Source organism: Carassius carassius, chromosome 23 (genome assembly GCF_963082965.1).
Source record: "Carassius carassius chromosome 23, fCarCar2.1, whole genome shotgun sequence".
NCBI lineage: Eukaryota > Metazoa > Chordata > Actinopteri > Cypriniformes > Cyprinidae > Carassius > Carassius carassius.
This window is the reverse complement of record NC_081777.1, coordinates 28035379-28051932: the sequence shown is the minus strand read 5'-3', so window position 1 is coordinate 28051932 and position 16554 is coordinate 28035379. Positions and strand designations below refer to the sequence as shown.

The 16554-nt window shown below is 39.5% G+C and overlaps 1 protein-coding gene across 11 annotated transcripts in view; it reads right to left on the bottom strand.

Moving 5' to 3' along the window:
- Positions 1-4344: 4344 nt before the first annotated feature.
- The window catches only part of frmd4a (FERM domain containing 4A), a 154469-nt gene continuing 142259 nt past the window's right edge, over positions 4345-16554 (bottom strand). For 6 of the 11 annotated variants that reach the window (XM_059506814.1, XM_059506811.1, XM_059506812.1 and 3 more), the window contains exons 15-23: positions 15538-15671; positions 14477-14599; positions 13689-13920; positions 13357-13413; positions 12360-12597; positions 12117-12272; positions 10252-11084; positions 8312-8408; positions 4902-6937 (exon numbers count right to left, since the gene is read on the bottom strand). In XM_059506814.1, coding sequence (XP_059362797.1) covers positions 6832-6937; positions 8312-8408; positions 10252-11084; positions 12117-12272; positions 12360-12597; positions 13357-13413; positions 13689-13920; positions 14477-14599; positions 15538-15671 — 1976 coding nt within the window. In that variant the 3' untranslated portion in view covers positions 4902-6831. Of the gene's footprint in view, positions 6938-7397; positions 7466-8311; positions 8409-10251; positions 11085-12116; positions 12273-12359; positions 12598-13356; positions 13414-13688; positions 13921-14476; positions 14600-15537; positions 15672-16554 lie in introns of all 11 variants that reach the window. The other 5 variants (XM_059506809.1, XM_059506808.1, XM_059506804.1 and 2 more) reach the window with 3 other exon arrangements.

Below are 16554 nucleotides of genomic sequence, written 5' to 3'. Positions count from 1 at the left end.
ATTCATGATTTAAAATGTTGCAATATATATTCCTAACCTCAGGTTTCATGCCCCTCATATTGTCAGAGCTGGAGCAGATCTCTCAGGACCGTGGAGAAACCCCAGACTCCAGCTCCCATCACCCCTCGCTGCAGTTTCCACGGTGATGAAAGAGTTGCGATCATAAACACACCAATCCCAAACTCCCAGGACACAAACGATACACGTCCCTTCCTTCACACAGCATTCCAGCACGCGCGCTGTTCTCACGGCTCGTGGGAGAAACACACACACACTTTCACCACATGAGAGAATAACGGCTTCCAGCTGCTGTGGAGAGCTGGAACAGAATAGCTGCTCTGCTCCAGACCCTGCAGGGTTCATACAGAAACATTATTCTGGAAGAATGGAGTTAGCATGCGAGTGTGTGGATGTGTATGCGTCACGTGAATTATTAGCGACTAGCCTATGCTGAAAATAAATGGCATAATATGAAAGTGAAAGTGACGTGACATTCAGCCAAGTATGGTGACCCATACTCAGAATTCGTGCTCTGCATTTAACCCATCCGAAGTGCACACACACAGAGCTGTGAACACACACCCGGAGCAGTGGGCGGCCATTTATGCTGCAGCGCCCGGGGAGCAGTTGGGGGTTCGATGCCTTGCTCAAGGGCACCTAAGTCATGGTATTGAAGGTGGAGAGAGCACTGTACATGCACTCCCCCCACCCACAATTCCTGCCGGCCCGGGACTCGAACTCACAACCCTTCGATAGGGAGTCCGACTCTCTAACCATTAGGCCACGACTTCCCCATATGTAAGAATGTTTAAATGAAAATATCCCAAAACCACTCGAACAGTGTTATGTATTTTGCTGACTTGTCCACTTAACGTACATGTTTGACTTTCAGCCAAACCTTGATTCATTCTACTACGTTAATAAATCATTAGATCATCCATGAACATGATTTCTGCCCGAGTCCCGTCGGTTTGCATCGGCTCGGCTGTGGGATGAAGACCACAACTCCCATGATTCCACACTCAGTCACTGCGTCATCAAACTACGCCTTTGTTGCTTTGTTTGTTTTGAATACGCGCCCACTAGCGCGAAAAAGTACATTTTGTAGATAGATGATGTACTTTTGTCTTTTAACGAAAAAGCGTTTATGGTTGATATATTTGGTTGCTAGTATAACAGTTAAATAAACAAGTTAATATTGATCAGCTTGCATTTTTCTAAAATCATCTTACAGACCTCTGTCAGAGGTTTGAACACAGCAGATTCTTTCCATATCAGGCGATCTTTAACATACAACTTGCAGACGTTGTGTGTCATCTCAACGGAAATAAGAACTGGTCCAAACGATGTTTCAAAGCCTAGATCAAGTCACCTTTATTTATCAACAGTCAGGTAGTGGCTTACCTTACTAATGAACCAGTGATTCAACATTTTGAACGAATCGGTTGGGTGGATGATTCAATCGACTTTCTCATCGTTTTCCCCCTAAAAATTCCTGAAAGAATCTGTGTTTCCGATTGATTGTAGGATTCAGTGGCTCAAAATAATTAAAGAACGGTTGGAGTATATTCGGATGCAGCCAGTGTTTTTGAACGAATCGGTTGAATCAATGATTCAATGACTCACTCATAAAAGCAGTAACTACTGATCTGTAAGATAATAGAGTACAATATAGTATAGTATACTGTAATAAAGTCATTGTTAGATCATCGGTAGCTACTTGTTTCATTTCTGAACAAATCCATGTTTAGATTTGAATGGATAATTCACTGAATCAGCCAGAGAGTCGCAACCTACCGGCGTAATGAGTGAAGTGACATTCAGCCAAGTATGGTGACCCATACTCAGAATTTGTGCTCTGCATTTAACCCATCCGAAATGCACACACACACAGAGCAGTGAACACACACACACACTGTGTGCACACACCCGGAGCAGTGGGCAGCCATTTATCCTGGGACGTCCGGGGAGCAGTTGGGGGTTAGATGCCTTGCTCAAGGGCACCTAAGTCATGGTATTGAAGGTGGAGAGAGAACTGTACATGCACTCCCCCCACCCACAATTCCTGCCGGCCCGGGACTCTAATGATGCTACTAGCAGAAAGAATCACTGAAAAACCCTAGTAATTTATTAATTTAAATCTGATTTAAATCAAAGAGACATTGTTGTTTTACTACTATGTTGTGCTAGTTTGGACAAGGCTTGGTTTCCCTGGACTCAAGTAAAAGGTTTAAGTGTCTTACTCTGTTAATGGTTCATGAATCATTTCTTGTGGAGAATGAAGCACCTGTCTTCTGGTTTAAAACCCAGATCTTTCAATACTGCATCCCACCACTCCTTAAACTGATAGCAGTGGTGCTTTCTACAACATCCACCAGTGTTTATTTTGGCCTACAGTCAGTTGTGAGCCTGCCAAATTTGAACAATTCTCCAAAATATCCCCAAATGGCTTGACCCTCCATACTAAGGGTCACACTGGTGCCCTATGAAGTCAAGCTTTCATGTTCACTGAACACAACATCCCTCCAAGTTCCTCAAGCCCTTCACACACAGCAGGGGAATGCCATGGGTTCAGTGTCGAAAATATTTCATTCAACAATGCAACCACTGAGCTTCACAGGAAATGAAAGATTTCTATAAACACAGCGTCTCTTGTTGTTCACATTCCAGCTGCAGTAGGTACAATAGACTCAGCTGCTCCAAAACACATATCTCCAGCATCACACTGGCTTGACCGCCAGCACAATAACAGCGGCCACATCTCCAATGTTTGGCTTTCCAGTGTTGTGTTCCTGTTGCAGGGGGAGACCCCAAGCCATTGTCCAATGCACAAACATCCTCACACACTTCCTGTGGGATGATAGCACAATATCTGAGTCATATTAGCACAGTATTCAAGAAGACTGGAGGGAGTTGATCAGAACCTAAGCAGGCCTTGCATAACGTATAGAGTCCTGTCAGTTACAGGAAGCAGTCACAGGGACTTATGGGAATTACTTACTGTCGGCAATCAGAGCTAAAAGTAATAGTTCTGTCATCATTTACTCACCCTCATAACATTCCAAACATGATTTGTTTTCTTCCATGGAGCAAAAATGGAAAAATATATCTGGATAATGAAACAATGGAAGCTTAGAAGCACCAAAAAAGGGCATAAGAGCACCAAGAAAACAGTCCATGCCATTGAAGTTATTGTTAACGAAAAGAATAAACTTTTCACTTGTGCTCTTTGTGTAGAGGTGTTCTACAATTTGTGTGTGTAGAACAGATGAAAATTAAGACAGTTTGTTTGAGAGCCAGTGTTATGTCACTGACCTCAAACCTGGAGTAACACCTGACAAAATATTTGAGTGCTTGTGAAGGGAAAATGATATATTTATGCTTGAGAAAGGGGTTTCTCTGTTTCCATGAGTATCCACACTAAGATTCTGACGGTAGGTGTGGAACGAATGAGTAAATGTTCAACAGCTGCAGGAGACTCACACATAAACAAACAGAAATGCACACGTCCGCTGGGAAATCACGGTAAAATGCTTTAAGCTTAAGTCATCAGCAGGTGTTATTAGAGCTGGAGTGATGGATGAATCACATGCATTTATAATACAGTAGGTGATTATTACTTAACGCCAATGTGATTCTTAAATCCTTTAAATGTTGAACCGTGTGTGGTGGGTGCTAATGTTTTCGTCAACATCTAACATTTGTTTTAAAAAATTACAAATAGCCTTCACTGATCAACCATTACTTACTTATCTTTGAATATATTAAAATATATATATATATATTTATTATTAATTACATTATATAATTATTTTATTCGTTCAAATTTCAGTTGTTGTGAATATACATGAATATGTAAATGTGGTCAGACAAACAAATAAATCAAAATAAATAAAATAAAATTTGTAATTTAGGTCCAAATCAAGACATCCAATATATGTGACTTTGAATGCAGGATCAAAGCAAAACTATTTTCTTTTCTTTTTACCCCATTAAAATTATTCATGTTTTCTGTGACACAACATTGACATATATTTGCATATTTCTAAGAAGCATTCAGATTTGGCAAATCGAATTTCAGTTTCAAGTACTTGGTATTTCAATCAGCGGGTGTGATTGTCAGCTTCACCTGCGGCTGATCTCATTACACATGCAGGGACACAATCCACCAAGGTGACATGCGGAAGAATTTCAATTACATCTGGAGGAAGCAGATCACCTTCATCCACCTGGAGGGGCATGTTGCATTATGAATAATGATAAAAATACATTAACAATGCGTAATCACTTGTAAGGGGAAACAAGAGATCTGAATAATAGCAATAAAGTGATTTCATGCTTCGGTTTAGAGAACATTCAGCAATAATTTATTTCAGAATCTCAAGAACCACCACATTTCTCATCTGGAAAATTCAGTATCAGTTGCCAACAACACGGTTTTTGAAAAATGTTACTATACAAATTCTTAGAAAAAAAGAATAAATTAACTGTGGAATTTGGTTATATTTAACCCGCCCAACAATTCCACTTTATTTTTTCTACAACAACATTTTATTGTGTCCGGTTATGTCTGGAAATCAACTCATGAAACATGCTCTATTGTCAGGATGAAGTGAGAAGACAGTTTAGTAACTAACGTCCTTCATTTTGCACGACTGGTATTAAAACTATTGACAACAGTTAGGAAAAGTCTACAGCTAGTAGTAACTGGTCTTCCTGTAGCACCTGAACATGTTGTTGCTATTTCCCAGCTTAAAGACCCCAAAATAAAACGAATACTGATTTATATAAATCATTAAACGAATGCTTTTACGATTTCTCTTAAAAGAACCCAGTTACCACAGTCCTGTCTATAAATGTTGATAAATGTGTTAGTTTTTTTTTTTTTATATATATATATAAAAAAATTATGTTTTTGTTATAGAGTACAGGTAGACGAAAGGAGTGAGCTCACATTGGCCTTAAAGGGTACGAGGTGTGAATGACCTCTAAATGAAGGGCTGTTTTTACACCGGGTTTTAGTTTTAACATCAAGATGCATAACACAGTGTGCTGAGCATGCACAAAAATAATCAACAATCAATTTCAGGGCAGATAAAAACTTCTGGTTTACTTATAGGCCCTTCATGGAACATGAATCAGATGACCTTAGATTTAACGTCTGGTGATTTGGACCCTTTTGAATACACATTTGTAATGACTGCTTACGTTAACACACAAAGTGTTGACTGTTTTTTGAAGATCTGTCGAATTGTAACGGCAAAGGGTGTGCTTTCAGCTACCTGTTTCACGTACATTTCGTAACTCGCAGTGTACAACAAATGCGGTCTTTAGCATTATGGCTTGATGTTTCCTCGGTCAGACGATCGAGGTGAGGGGCACACGTGGTTTTGGATTTTGTTGACTGCATGATAAAAGCATGAAACACCCTGTATAATCTGAGCTTGTAGTTTCTTACCCGCTGCCTTTAAAATGAAGCACCAGCTTTAACCACATCACATTCTGGAATGCTGTTCTCCTGAAGGCTTTTAACAGCTCAGGGAAGAGGTAACGTTATTTTCATTGAAATATTGTGTCGGTGTGCCACGTTGTGTTGTGCTCATTTGACTTTTGATGGTTTTATGAATATGAACGTAATGTCATAATGGTGTTACAGTTAAGTAAAATCCTGAATATTTAAAACCGATAGGTAAAAACAGGAAACCCATAAGGCCAGGAGTGTTTGGAGAAGGTTTTTCGTGTGTCTCGTTACTTCACTTATGTCACAACACTATACACGGGGTTTGTGACTGTTCATGCAGTGTGTGCATACAGCAGGGCATTGTGGGATGTGCAGTTCAGGCTTAGAGCACCATGGTGGCGAGTTGCCGGTTGCAGCCTGAGTTGCAGTACTTCACAGATCGGTCGTTCAAAGCCGAAGGTCATGCTAAAGCCTCTAAGCTAAATGTTTTCATATTTGTTGTACAGCTATGGCTTCTAAGTTAGCTAATGTTCTGCAAAAATGGACTAGAATCGATGAATTAATAATGACAAATCAACATTATGCCCAAAGACCACAATGTTTTGAATTTCCTCAGAATGACATGTAATCGATATGATGAAGCGATATGATATCAGGGCTCATCTTTCAATCCAGAACGACCGAAGAAAGGCTTCTGCCTTTTTAAAATGCTCTATTATTATTCACAAAGTATCAAAGTTCACCAACAGTGGGAAGGGCTTATGATGCACTCCGGTCCAATGAGAAGTAGCGTTGTAGGATGGAGGGGCTTGTGGTCACATACTGTTTTTTTTTTCTTTTAAACAGAACTGAGAACATAAAGATCTACAAAGATGGTTGATGCCAAAGCATTCCATCGGAATGTATTTTTTGTGCATGAGAGAGAACGACGCCAGCTCTCTGACATCAGTGCAGAGGGACACACACAACAGCAGAGGACGAATGTCTATTTTAGCATGTGTATGTACATGAGTGGGGTTCACTTATAGTACAACGTGCATAAGACTTCTTTCTTATGCACACTGATCCAGCGATGGATTAAACACAGAGGCTTTGTGCATACGGAAGAAATGGCTGCCAGCTAACTGGGTCGAAGTTCAAAAGTCAGAGTGGGAGGGTCAGACAAGGTCAAGTTCAGTTCAGTTAGACTCTTGTATTCCCATAGTTCATACGAACTGTACCGCTGGATATACAGAGAGACAGAGAAGAGGGAGAGGCCGAGGTGGTACTGGCTCCAGCCATAGGTGTTTTCGGATGAGTTGCGGTCCAGACTGTGGTCAGACCTGCCTTCTGAACACTCTTTTAAAGAGAGAGGGATGAGGGATGACGGTTTAGACGAGCGTTCCCGGCTTTGCCTTCTCGTGCCCGTACCACTGTACATCCACTATCTCAGAGCACAGGGGACTGCTCAGGAAACAACTATCGGAGAACGGCGATCTGCAGATGAGAAGTAGAGGAAAGTGTCAGACCTTCTGACATTTCATTAGTATATTTAACAGGCTGTAACATTTGTGACCCTGGTCATAAGGGTCAATTGTTTTAAATTGAGATTTATACATCATCTGAAAGCGTAATAAATAAGCTTTCGACTATATGAATGTAATGAATATATATATATATTTTTTTTAAATATAAACCTAAAAAAATATTACACAACAAATTATATAGTCTCTCATTTTGTGATACAAAAGTTTGGTCATACTGCCCATAACAAAGTTTTGCTTCAGTCCTCCCTCGTACATTTTTTATGAAATAACAAATACAATTTGCATTTTGCAATACAAAGTCACAAAGTTACAAGTTAAAATCCAACACAAGAAAATGACACAGTAAGAGAGGTGAAGGAGTGAGATACAGAACATGCAGAGAGATAGAGATTGAGAGAGAGAGAGTGTACCTCTCTACTGGTCAGTGCTTTGGTGAGAGGGAGAACGGTCTTCAGTAGGAGAACTTTCAGTCGTATCACTGCCCCGAGAAAACACACATACACATTCAGGCAGAGGTGGGTTAGTGAGACACACAGAGAGAGAGACAGCAAGCGAGAGAGAGAGAGAGAGAGAGAGAGAGAGAGAGAGAGAGAGAGAGAGAGAGAGAGAGAGAGAGAGGTTAGCGTTTGTGGGTAGCCGTGATCAGTTAATGTAGAGTGAGTTGTGTAATTCTGACACTGGAGTAGTTCTGTTACACACTATTAAAGTGAACAACACAGACGAAGCATTGGTACAGTTAGGTGGACGTTTAAACCAAGAGAATGTGCTCCAAGTGCCAAACTTTGACCAACATCCTCAAATATGTCTGTTCTTTGAAGTAAATACCCACTGACAAACAAAGCTGTGCAATCTACAGGAAAACCAAGCCAATTGTGCAATTTTGGAAGAAACCAAGAACAGCACAATAAAAATATGAAGTATATATAAACATTAATGGTCAAAGTTTAGTGCAAGGAAAACCATATCAGCCTAGCCTAAAAAGCATACTACAAATCTATTCACATTTGCTACAATGCAAACTTACTTATTAGACAAAAATCTAATAACTAATTTAAAATTATTTTTCCTTCGGATTAGGCTGAAATTTTTTTTCTCATTTTTTTAGTATTATTACATGATTCTGACTGGTAAATCCATTTAAGAAACTACAGAGATGCAGTACTTTATCTAACCAGCCACAGGAATACTAGATACTATGTTGTGCTGCTGTGAACTACCTACTGATTAGACATAATTAGTTCCTTCTAGACCATCTACATTTCAAGAAAACAATTTTGGATTATATATATAAATGAGTAAAGTTCTAATTTATTCAGTGTCTCACCCGCTCTTCCAGTTGAGTATGTGTTGTGGGCTGCAGGGGGGTGTAGCTGCAGGTTCACTGCAGGGAGTTCCACTCCTCTGACTGTGTGGAGATGCAGCTGAAACACACACAGACTCCTGTAAGACACTAATGCACACAGCTCAACTACAGTCACATATGCTTATACATGTGGTGAATGTGTCGGAGATAAAGCTGACTGCTTATTGCCAACACCCTCTTGAGCTTCTGGAAAAGGTTTGGAGTGATTCTGCCACCCAGAGAGAGGTGATAATCCCCACGACACACACTGACCAGACCACCCTGACAGCCTCCATATACACACACACACCTCACAGCAATGTACCGCTACTTAAGTTGACACATAAAATAGGTCTCATTCCACCACTCTTTCCCTCTCTGTCATACACACTAATCACTGCAGTAGAAAGGAATTATACACAGTAAAGTGAAATGTACAGACATTACCTAAAGGACACAGCATATGTGAATGAAATGTGAATGTGAAAATGAGGTGAGAAACACAGTTTGCACCATATTTTAGCCTAGTGTACCTGGGTGTTGATTATTCATAAATCAAGCGTTGTGTAAATAAGACAAGACAGTATAACATGTTAAATGATCTTTTTTTTTCACAGCCTCAAAGTCATTTTCCAGAGCTCCAGAGATCTATCTATCCATACTTCAAACCAACCAACCGGGCAATTTCTTTTTTTCCGATTTATAGTTTTTTTAAATGACGTCGATTCGATATCGATAGCGATTCTCAAAAGCCACGAATCTAAATTTTCCAGTATTTATTTCAGCACACATTTAAAACAAGATCTGATTAACGTGAATCGTATCATTACTCTTCTCAATTATGTCACCCTTATTTACCTTGCGCGATGTTACAATGGAAAGCCTGTCATTCATTCAGCACTTATCATGGCAGAAATACTGTTGATGAGAACCAAAAACAAAGACATACGCTTCATTCGCGATGCTCAGGTGAAATGCTATAGGAATACTATAAATCTGCAGAAGCATTTGATATCATGCATAAGGCGCCATGATTTCTGCAATCAATGAATGAATGGTGGATGGCACGCTGTTTTGTTTACAAACGTAACTTACACACATACTAAAGTGCGGATGACATTTGAGGTGTTTTCAGCTGCTGCTGTCTCACTATGATGATATGAATACACGAATATCATCTCCAGCTGCTCTGAGATTCACTTCATTAGCATTTTACCGTTTCATTTGAGAAACTACAGTCATATCACATACACAGCAGCTGCAAGTTCCTCACGACAACCCATCCAAATAAAAGTTTACGTTTAGAAACATCAGAATATATTACTATATTTAGCAGTCATAAGACTAAGTAGAAGTGCTACTACTGCTAATACATATTAATAAATCTTTATTTTTAAAGGAATATTCACATTTGTTTCCTTTTTTAATTTTAACCATTTATATAATTTAAAAGGGTTTCATTTTCATTTGATTAGGATAAATTAAATTAATGTTTTATGCCTTCATCCAATTTTATTTTATAGGGACCTATTATTGTTTAAAAAAGGACCCTATACAAAAAAAGAATAGATTAAGAATACAGGCCTGTGGTTCTTAAATTTTTTTTTATTAATTCACCATTTCTAAACTGATGCTTACTGTTCATTTTTTTGAAATATCAATAGCATTTGTATAAAACTATATTCACTGAATGTAATAAAAAATCGAGAAGAGAATCGAATCAAATCGAGAGCTTGAGAATCAAAATCGAATCGAAATCGAGACATCTGAATCGATACCCAGCCCTACCAATCAACCAACCGACCAACAAAAAAATTTGCCACAATCAGGAACCATGTTTGCATCAAATTTATGATGTAACTCTGACCGAAGTCTTGCAGGTATCCATATCTTTTTGCATTATTTATATTTGATCTATTCACCTGGTGACCCCTTCACTAGTGTCGCTATTCGTCCTCCACGGCCATCTGAAGCATTGGAGCTGGTGTGAGTGACGCGGCTGTGCTCCTTTATCGATCCAGATGAGCGCTGGTACCAGCACCGCAGCTCCTCTGACACCACTGCTCGCCCCCCTCCTCCTCCTCCTTCCCTGCCCAGAGACGGAGTCCTCACAATCTGTGAGCGGGAGGGCGTCAACCTCCCGCTGCCACTACCTGCTTCCCCATCCTCCCCGGAGCCCCACCCCTCTTTATAAAGCCCCCCGGCTGTGTATGAGTTGGAGGTCTTGAACTGTGCCTTGACACTGTAGTGCCCCTCCTGGTCATTCTCCAGGCTGCGGACAACCACGGCGCTGGGGCTGCTGCCCTCCGTGTACAACGGGTACTCTTTGATGCGATACTGCGAGGAGGGTTGGCTCTGGCTGTGGAGGTACACACCCTGGTGGCTACCGCACACCCCTCCGTGGGTGCTGCCATTGCGGGCTGCCAGGTTGGGCATACTGCCAGAACTGGACGTGCCCAGGTGTCCAGCTGACTTGTGACGTTGTCGCTGCCGCTGTCGGGCTTTGGAGGGTGAGTCCTCAGCCAGCGTACAGTAGTTAGGGTTGGAGGTGGATGAGGGGTAGTAATGTTCTGAACTGGAGTGACTGGTGCAAGATGAGCAGTCGTCGGGGACAACAGAGCCATTGCTTCCTGTCCTCTGTGGTCCTGACAGAAACAGGTCAGAGCTAAGTCCCGCCTCTGTGTCCACATCCAAAGATAGCAGCTTTCCCTGAGACTCCAAACTGGAACTCCGGCCACGGAATGGCTGAGTTAAACTGAGAAAGAAACGAAAACTGAGTTTTATAAATGTATATTTTTTTTAAAATATTTTTATTTATAAGAAATTAATACTTTTATTCAGCAATGATGTATTACAATGACTGATAATAACTGAGCAGAAAATCTGCATATTAGAATGATTTCTGAAGGATCATGCAACACTGAAGACTGGAGTAAAGGCTATTAAAAATTTAGCTTTGCCATCACAGGAATATCATATCATCACATTTTCAAAAATAAAAAACAGAAAACAATTATTTTAAATTGTAATAATATTACTGTTTTGACAAAATCTTTGTTGAAATAAATGCTGCCAGAGCATAAGTGATTTCTTTCAAAAATATTTAAATAATCTAAAAAAAAAATGACTTGTGTATTTTGAAGAAAGATTACATGATTTTACATGATTACACGTTTTTTGATAGTAAATAGGCTCAGTTTTGAATTTATGTTGATTTTATGTTTTTTATATTTTTTTTGGTTTTCATTATTATTTTAAATATATGTTGTTGTAAACAAAAAACCAACATATTATTTACATATTAATTATATTATTACCGTATTTTTCGGACTATAAGTCGCACTGGACTATAAGTCGCACTGGACTATAAGTCGCATTTTTTAGATCCAAGAACCAAGAGAAAACATTACCGTTTACAGCCGCATAAGGGCGCTCTATGCTGCTTAGTGTAGACTACAGGAGCACTGAGCAGCATAGAGTGCCCTCTCGTGGCTGTAGACAGTAATGTTTTCTGTTAGTTCATTTCTCTTGGATCATGTCAAATTAATTTTGATAAATAAGTCGCACCTGACTATAAGTCGCAGGCAGCCAAACTATGAAAAAAAAGTGTGACTTATAGTCCGAAAAATACGGTACATAAAATATGAACGAGTTAAAATATAAATCATTCATTTTAAAAATGAATAAATTTAGCCTAAAAATAAAATTTTGTAAACAGTATAAAACTACAGGTGATGTTCTCTTGTCAACAGCAGAGGTCATTTAAGAATGTGTGTGTGTCCAGCACCTGGCTGAGTGCACATAGCTCCGTGTTTTCAGGTCAGGGGTGGAGGGCATGCTGGACTGGCTGTTCCAGTGAGGGAGGGAGCGCACAGGGCTGTTCTGGAGAGAGTTGCTCCCTCCCGCCTCACAGTTGCCTGTGCTGGGGAACCGCCTGTGACTACTGCAGAAATAGAAGAGAATAAACAATTCATTTATTTACATGTGCACCACACTACTCATGCCAACATTTTTTTAGACAGGTCTGTACCTTGAGTGTGAGGAGCGTTTCTTCACCCGCTCATAGGGTTCGTCTAATGAGCTTTCGCTCCACATGCGTGGTTTGATCGGGGACTTGTCATAGTCACTGCGTTGGTAATGGAGGTGTCTCAGTCCTTCCAGGGACTGTGGGGGAGGCGGTCGGCTGTGGGACGGAGGTCGGGGAGGGAGACCTTTGTGTGGGGAGGCAGCCGGAGAGAACGTAGGGGTTCCTGTCATCTGGGGGTCATCTGGAGAATAGAGTGAGAGGATATGAGATACATATATCATTTAATGTTAAGATGTTTATTTTACTTTGTTTGTTTCTTTTACTTTTGGGGACAAAATTGCTAAAAGAAATGATAGAAATTAAGAAAAAGAAATTCATGGAAATAAAAATAAGAGTCTTGATGTGTATTATCTGACTGGATGAGCCACATTCAAAGTTCTTGTAAGAAATAACATTCAGAAAATAAAAATATTAATTAGCAAAATTAATGATTAATGAGGCAAATGTCTGTATTGTATATGTAAACTAAATTAATTGCAAAATAATTGTTTATTGCATCTTGATGATATCCAACCTCACATTTTACCAAACAACACCTCTTAAAGGAAATTTTAGGAATTAAAAAATTAAAATAATCAAAGAAATCAAATGGAAAGAAAAAGAAAATAGTTCATAAAACATCTTGAGTATTATTTGATTAGATAATTAAAGTTCAAAGCTATTGTAAAAAATACCAAATTCTATACAAAATATTAGTGGGCCAGATAATTGAATATGAGACCAATGTCTGTTTTGTATCTGTAAACTACATTATTTGGCAAAAGAATAGTTTAAGCTAGCTTCATTCTTGTTTGCGACACCCACTTTTCATAATCCAATTAATTACAGATGGATACAATCAAACCCTGACCTATTTTTTTTGTTAATTATTCCGCTTTAATTTGAAACCAGAATACAGATCAAAACTAGTATTTATGTATAAAAATGGTACAAAACGTACCATCATCCAGCACCAGGGCGTCAGACAGTGAGCTGTCCTCTGAGCCGATATTCGCTTCTGCCGAAGAAAGACAAAGACACTTAAAAGCTAAAACTCACATACACCAACATGTCAAACAAATCTTCGCAACCTGAGCGTGAACACGAGAGCATTAAATGAATTTTCACAGCAGAGGTCACACACAGACACATATGTTCACACAGTTTTATAGATCTATGGGGAGGTGCGATTACTCTTGCTCTCAGCATGAAAGACTTTATAGAGGAAACACTTAATGAACTCACAGGAGCACTGCGAAAACATCTACGAATACAACGAACAGAATTCCTCACCCTCTATGATTAGAGAGGCACGTTGTGTGGGTTTCTTCCCAGAGCGAACGCGGTGCTCGTTGATGCCATTCTCAATGTCTTGTAGCTTCTTCAGAGCGTTCAGATATGAAGTCTTCCTCTGTTTCTTCAGCTTTTTGCTGCTGATGTGAGGATCGGATGCTAACCGCCGCGCTGCCTCCGTTATCTGGGTCTGGATGGCAAATTCCCTTTCCAAACGCTCCAACTCCTCTTCCTAGAAACACACAGATGTAGACATACAAAAAATTTGTAAACTGAACCAAAGTAAGAAAAACACATAATCCTTTTTATCATCATTTGTGAAATTACCAACACACACTGTCAGAATAACAACACAACTATGGGCGCCAAGTTGTCTGGTTCTCGCACACACATTGAGACAGCTAAGATATTGTGGCCTCTTATCAATGCATTCGATAAATCACCCAAAATCAACAATCATCAGTCACGTAAAAATACACATACAAAGACAAAGATGACATTATGACCTCTTGCATAAGTCAACTTTCTTTATTCACACAGCTAAACTCGTTTTTTGGGTTTTGTAATCCAGTTCCTTTGGCTGACAAAACGCATACACTGCACTATCGCCACTTCCTCTGATCATGCCAGACTGGAGCTAGTTGTAGACCCCTGCACACACACATGGATATCTAACTGTGGCTTAGAGGGCAGTGTATGATGAAACAATTGTGCAGCATTCGCTGTGGTCAGGGGTTCAGAAGTTTGTACAGTAACAACTATAAATCACACTATAAACTGTCACTGACCTCTCCTTTGGGCAGGATCTTTTGCTCGTCCAGTTTGAAGGCAGTGCCGATTTTGCGTCTGACGGTGGGCGGCTCCTCCCCGGGGTCGAGAGGGTACTCTTTTGGAAGTTTTCCTGTCAGCTCCTGAAACACAACACACTATGTTACACTCTTAATCCATCTTTTTGTTTGTGTATGAGTGTGTGAGATTAAGATTCTAGTCCAGATCAACACCTTTGAGAACAGCAAATACAGACTTGACTGTTTGCAACATGATCTTTAGGCATACTAAGGCATTATTCTGAACATAAATGTGTGGCTTTCTAAGACTTCAAATCATAAGTCATGTACTATAGATTTTTTCACTTAAACAGGCTGGACACATATTTAACAGTAAAACAAGCCAAGTACAAGTTTAAGATACTCATAAACAGATACTGTTTTATTCAATATACACATCTGTAATGAAATTGGTTTATGCACTAATATATATAAAGGCAATAAAAAGACTATTGTGCCAATGCTAGTATAATCTATATAATGAATGACAGAAGCTACAAAAGTTTACATTGAATTAAATGCCCATAATAGTTTACTATGTTAACAAAATACCAATAATATCCAGAAATTTTAAATGAATTACCAGCTTGTGGTATTGACTGATTGTGAACTGCTTTGAAACTGTAATCATGTAGAGCGCACAACAGTGCAGTGTTTTGACTTTGAATGTGCAGTATTTTTAAAGTTTAACAGTGTCATCAGGGCGTAATGTGATTCCTGTCTTTTTCAGTGGGAAAATTAAGCCTTCTTATGTGATATTTTGAGAGATTTTGTTATACCATTTAAGATATTTACATTTAAGACAGACTTTGTGCAACCTTATATTTGATCATATTAAATGTAATAGTTTTTAAAGACATGCTTGAACCATGTATGATTTAAAACATTCTTTACGCACAAAAAAATATATAATAGTCCTTTTTCTGGCAAAATAGCTTCTTATGCAGACTGCAGACAGTAAATAAGCTCGGGTTTTCCAACAAAGCCATTATGCTGAAGTGAGAAGTTGTTTCGATCCTTACCGCTTCTCTGATGCAAATACTCTTGAGTTCCTCTATTCTCTGTCTCAGCGTCTCTTCCAGAGCTTCCTGTCTGGCCCTCAGAGCCGCCAACATGTCCTTCTTAGCGGTCTGGGAGCTGTCTGACTCTTGAGAGCCTACAAACACACACACATACATACAAAAGGGAAGTTCAAATCTAGGGTTGACATATCTCACATTTTACCAAATATGTAAGTGTGCGTGTGACCTAAAGGTCAAAGATCAGAAATGTTTAAAGGTCAAATCAGCACAAGCAGCTACAGACTTCAGCTTAAACAATCATACTGACCTTCTCACTTAGTAAGAGGGTGTGTACTTCATCTCTTTCAATGCTATGAAAGGGGCAAAGTGTGTGTGTGTGTTTCCGGACACAACTGAACAAAGGGCCCCAATGGGGCAACATTGTTTAGCAGATACTCCATGTGTATCAGAGCATAAGGCAAAGTTGTGTGTCAAAAATTTTTTTTTGGCAAGATTTGGAAGGATTACATAATAAGAGTGATACCTTAATATCGCTACACAATGGTAAAGACATTAAACCAGTATTTGTTTTCCTGCGGTTTCAATTTTCAAGGCTATGAATGTGTGTTTTCTCACACTGAAACTATGTATGTATCATGGATGCTTCCTGCATCTTTGCAGAGGAATGTGATGCATCTGGTGTGTTTAGAATGGGATAATGAGTGTGAGTGGGCAGGCAGCTGTCTGGGAATCAGTAAAGGGTCGCAGTAATAGAGAGAGAATATGACCGGGGTCACTGACTGTCTCGCTAGTGTCCAGTCAAGCTTTCTATGTGTGTGTGTCTGTGTGTCTTTGGTCTACAGCTGCAGAAGAAGTACTGAAACCGTACATTTGTCCTGTCACTGTAAATCAATATGGCATGGCATTAGGCCATCTTCTATATTATGACATACACTGCCGTTCAAAAGTTTGGGATCTGTAATTACATACATTTTTTAAGAAATTAATACTGATATTCAGCAAGGATGCATCGCATTG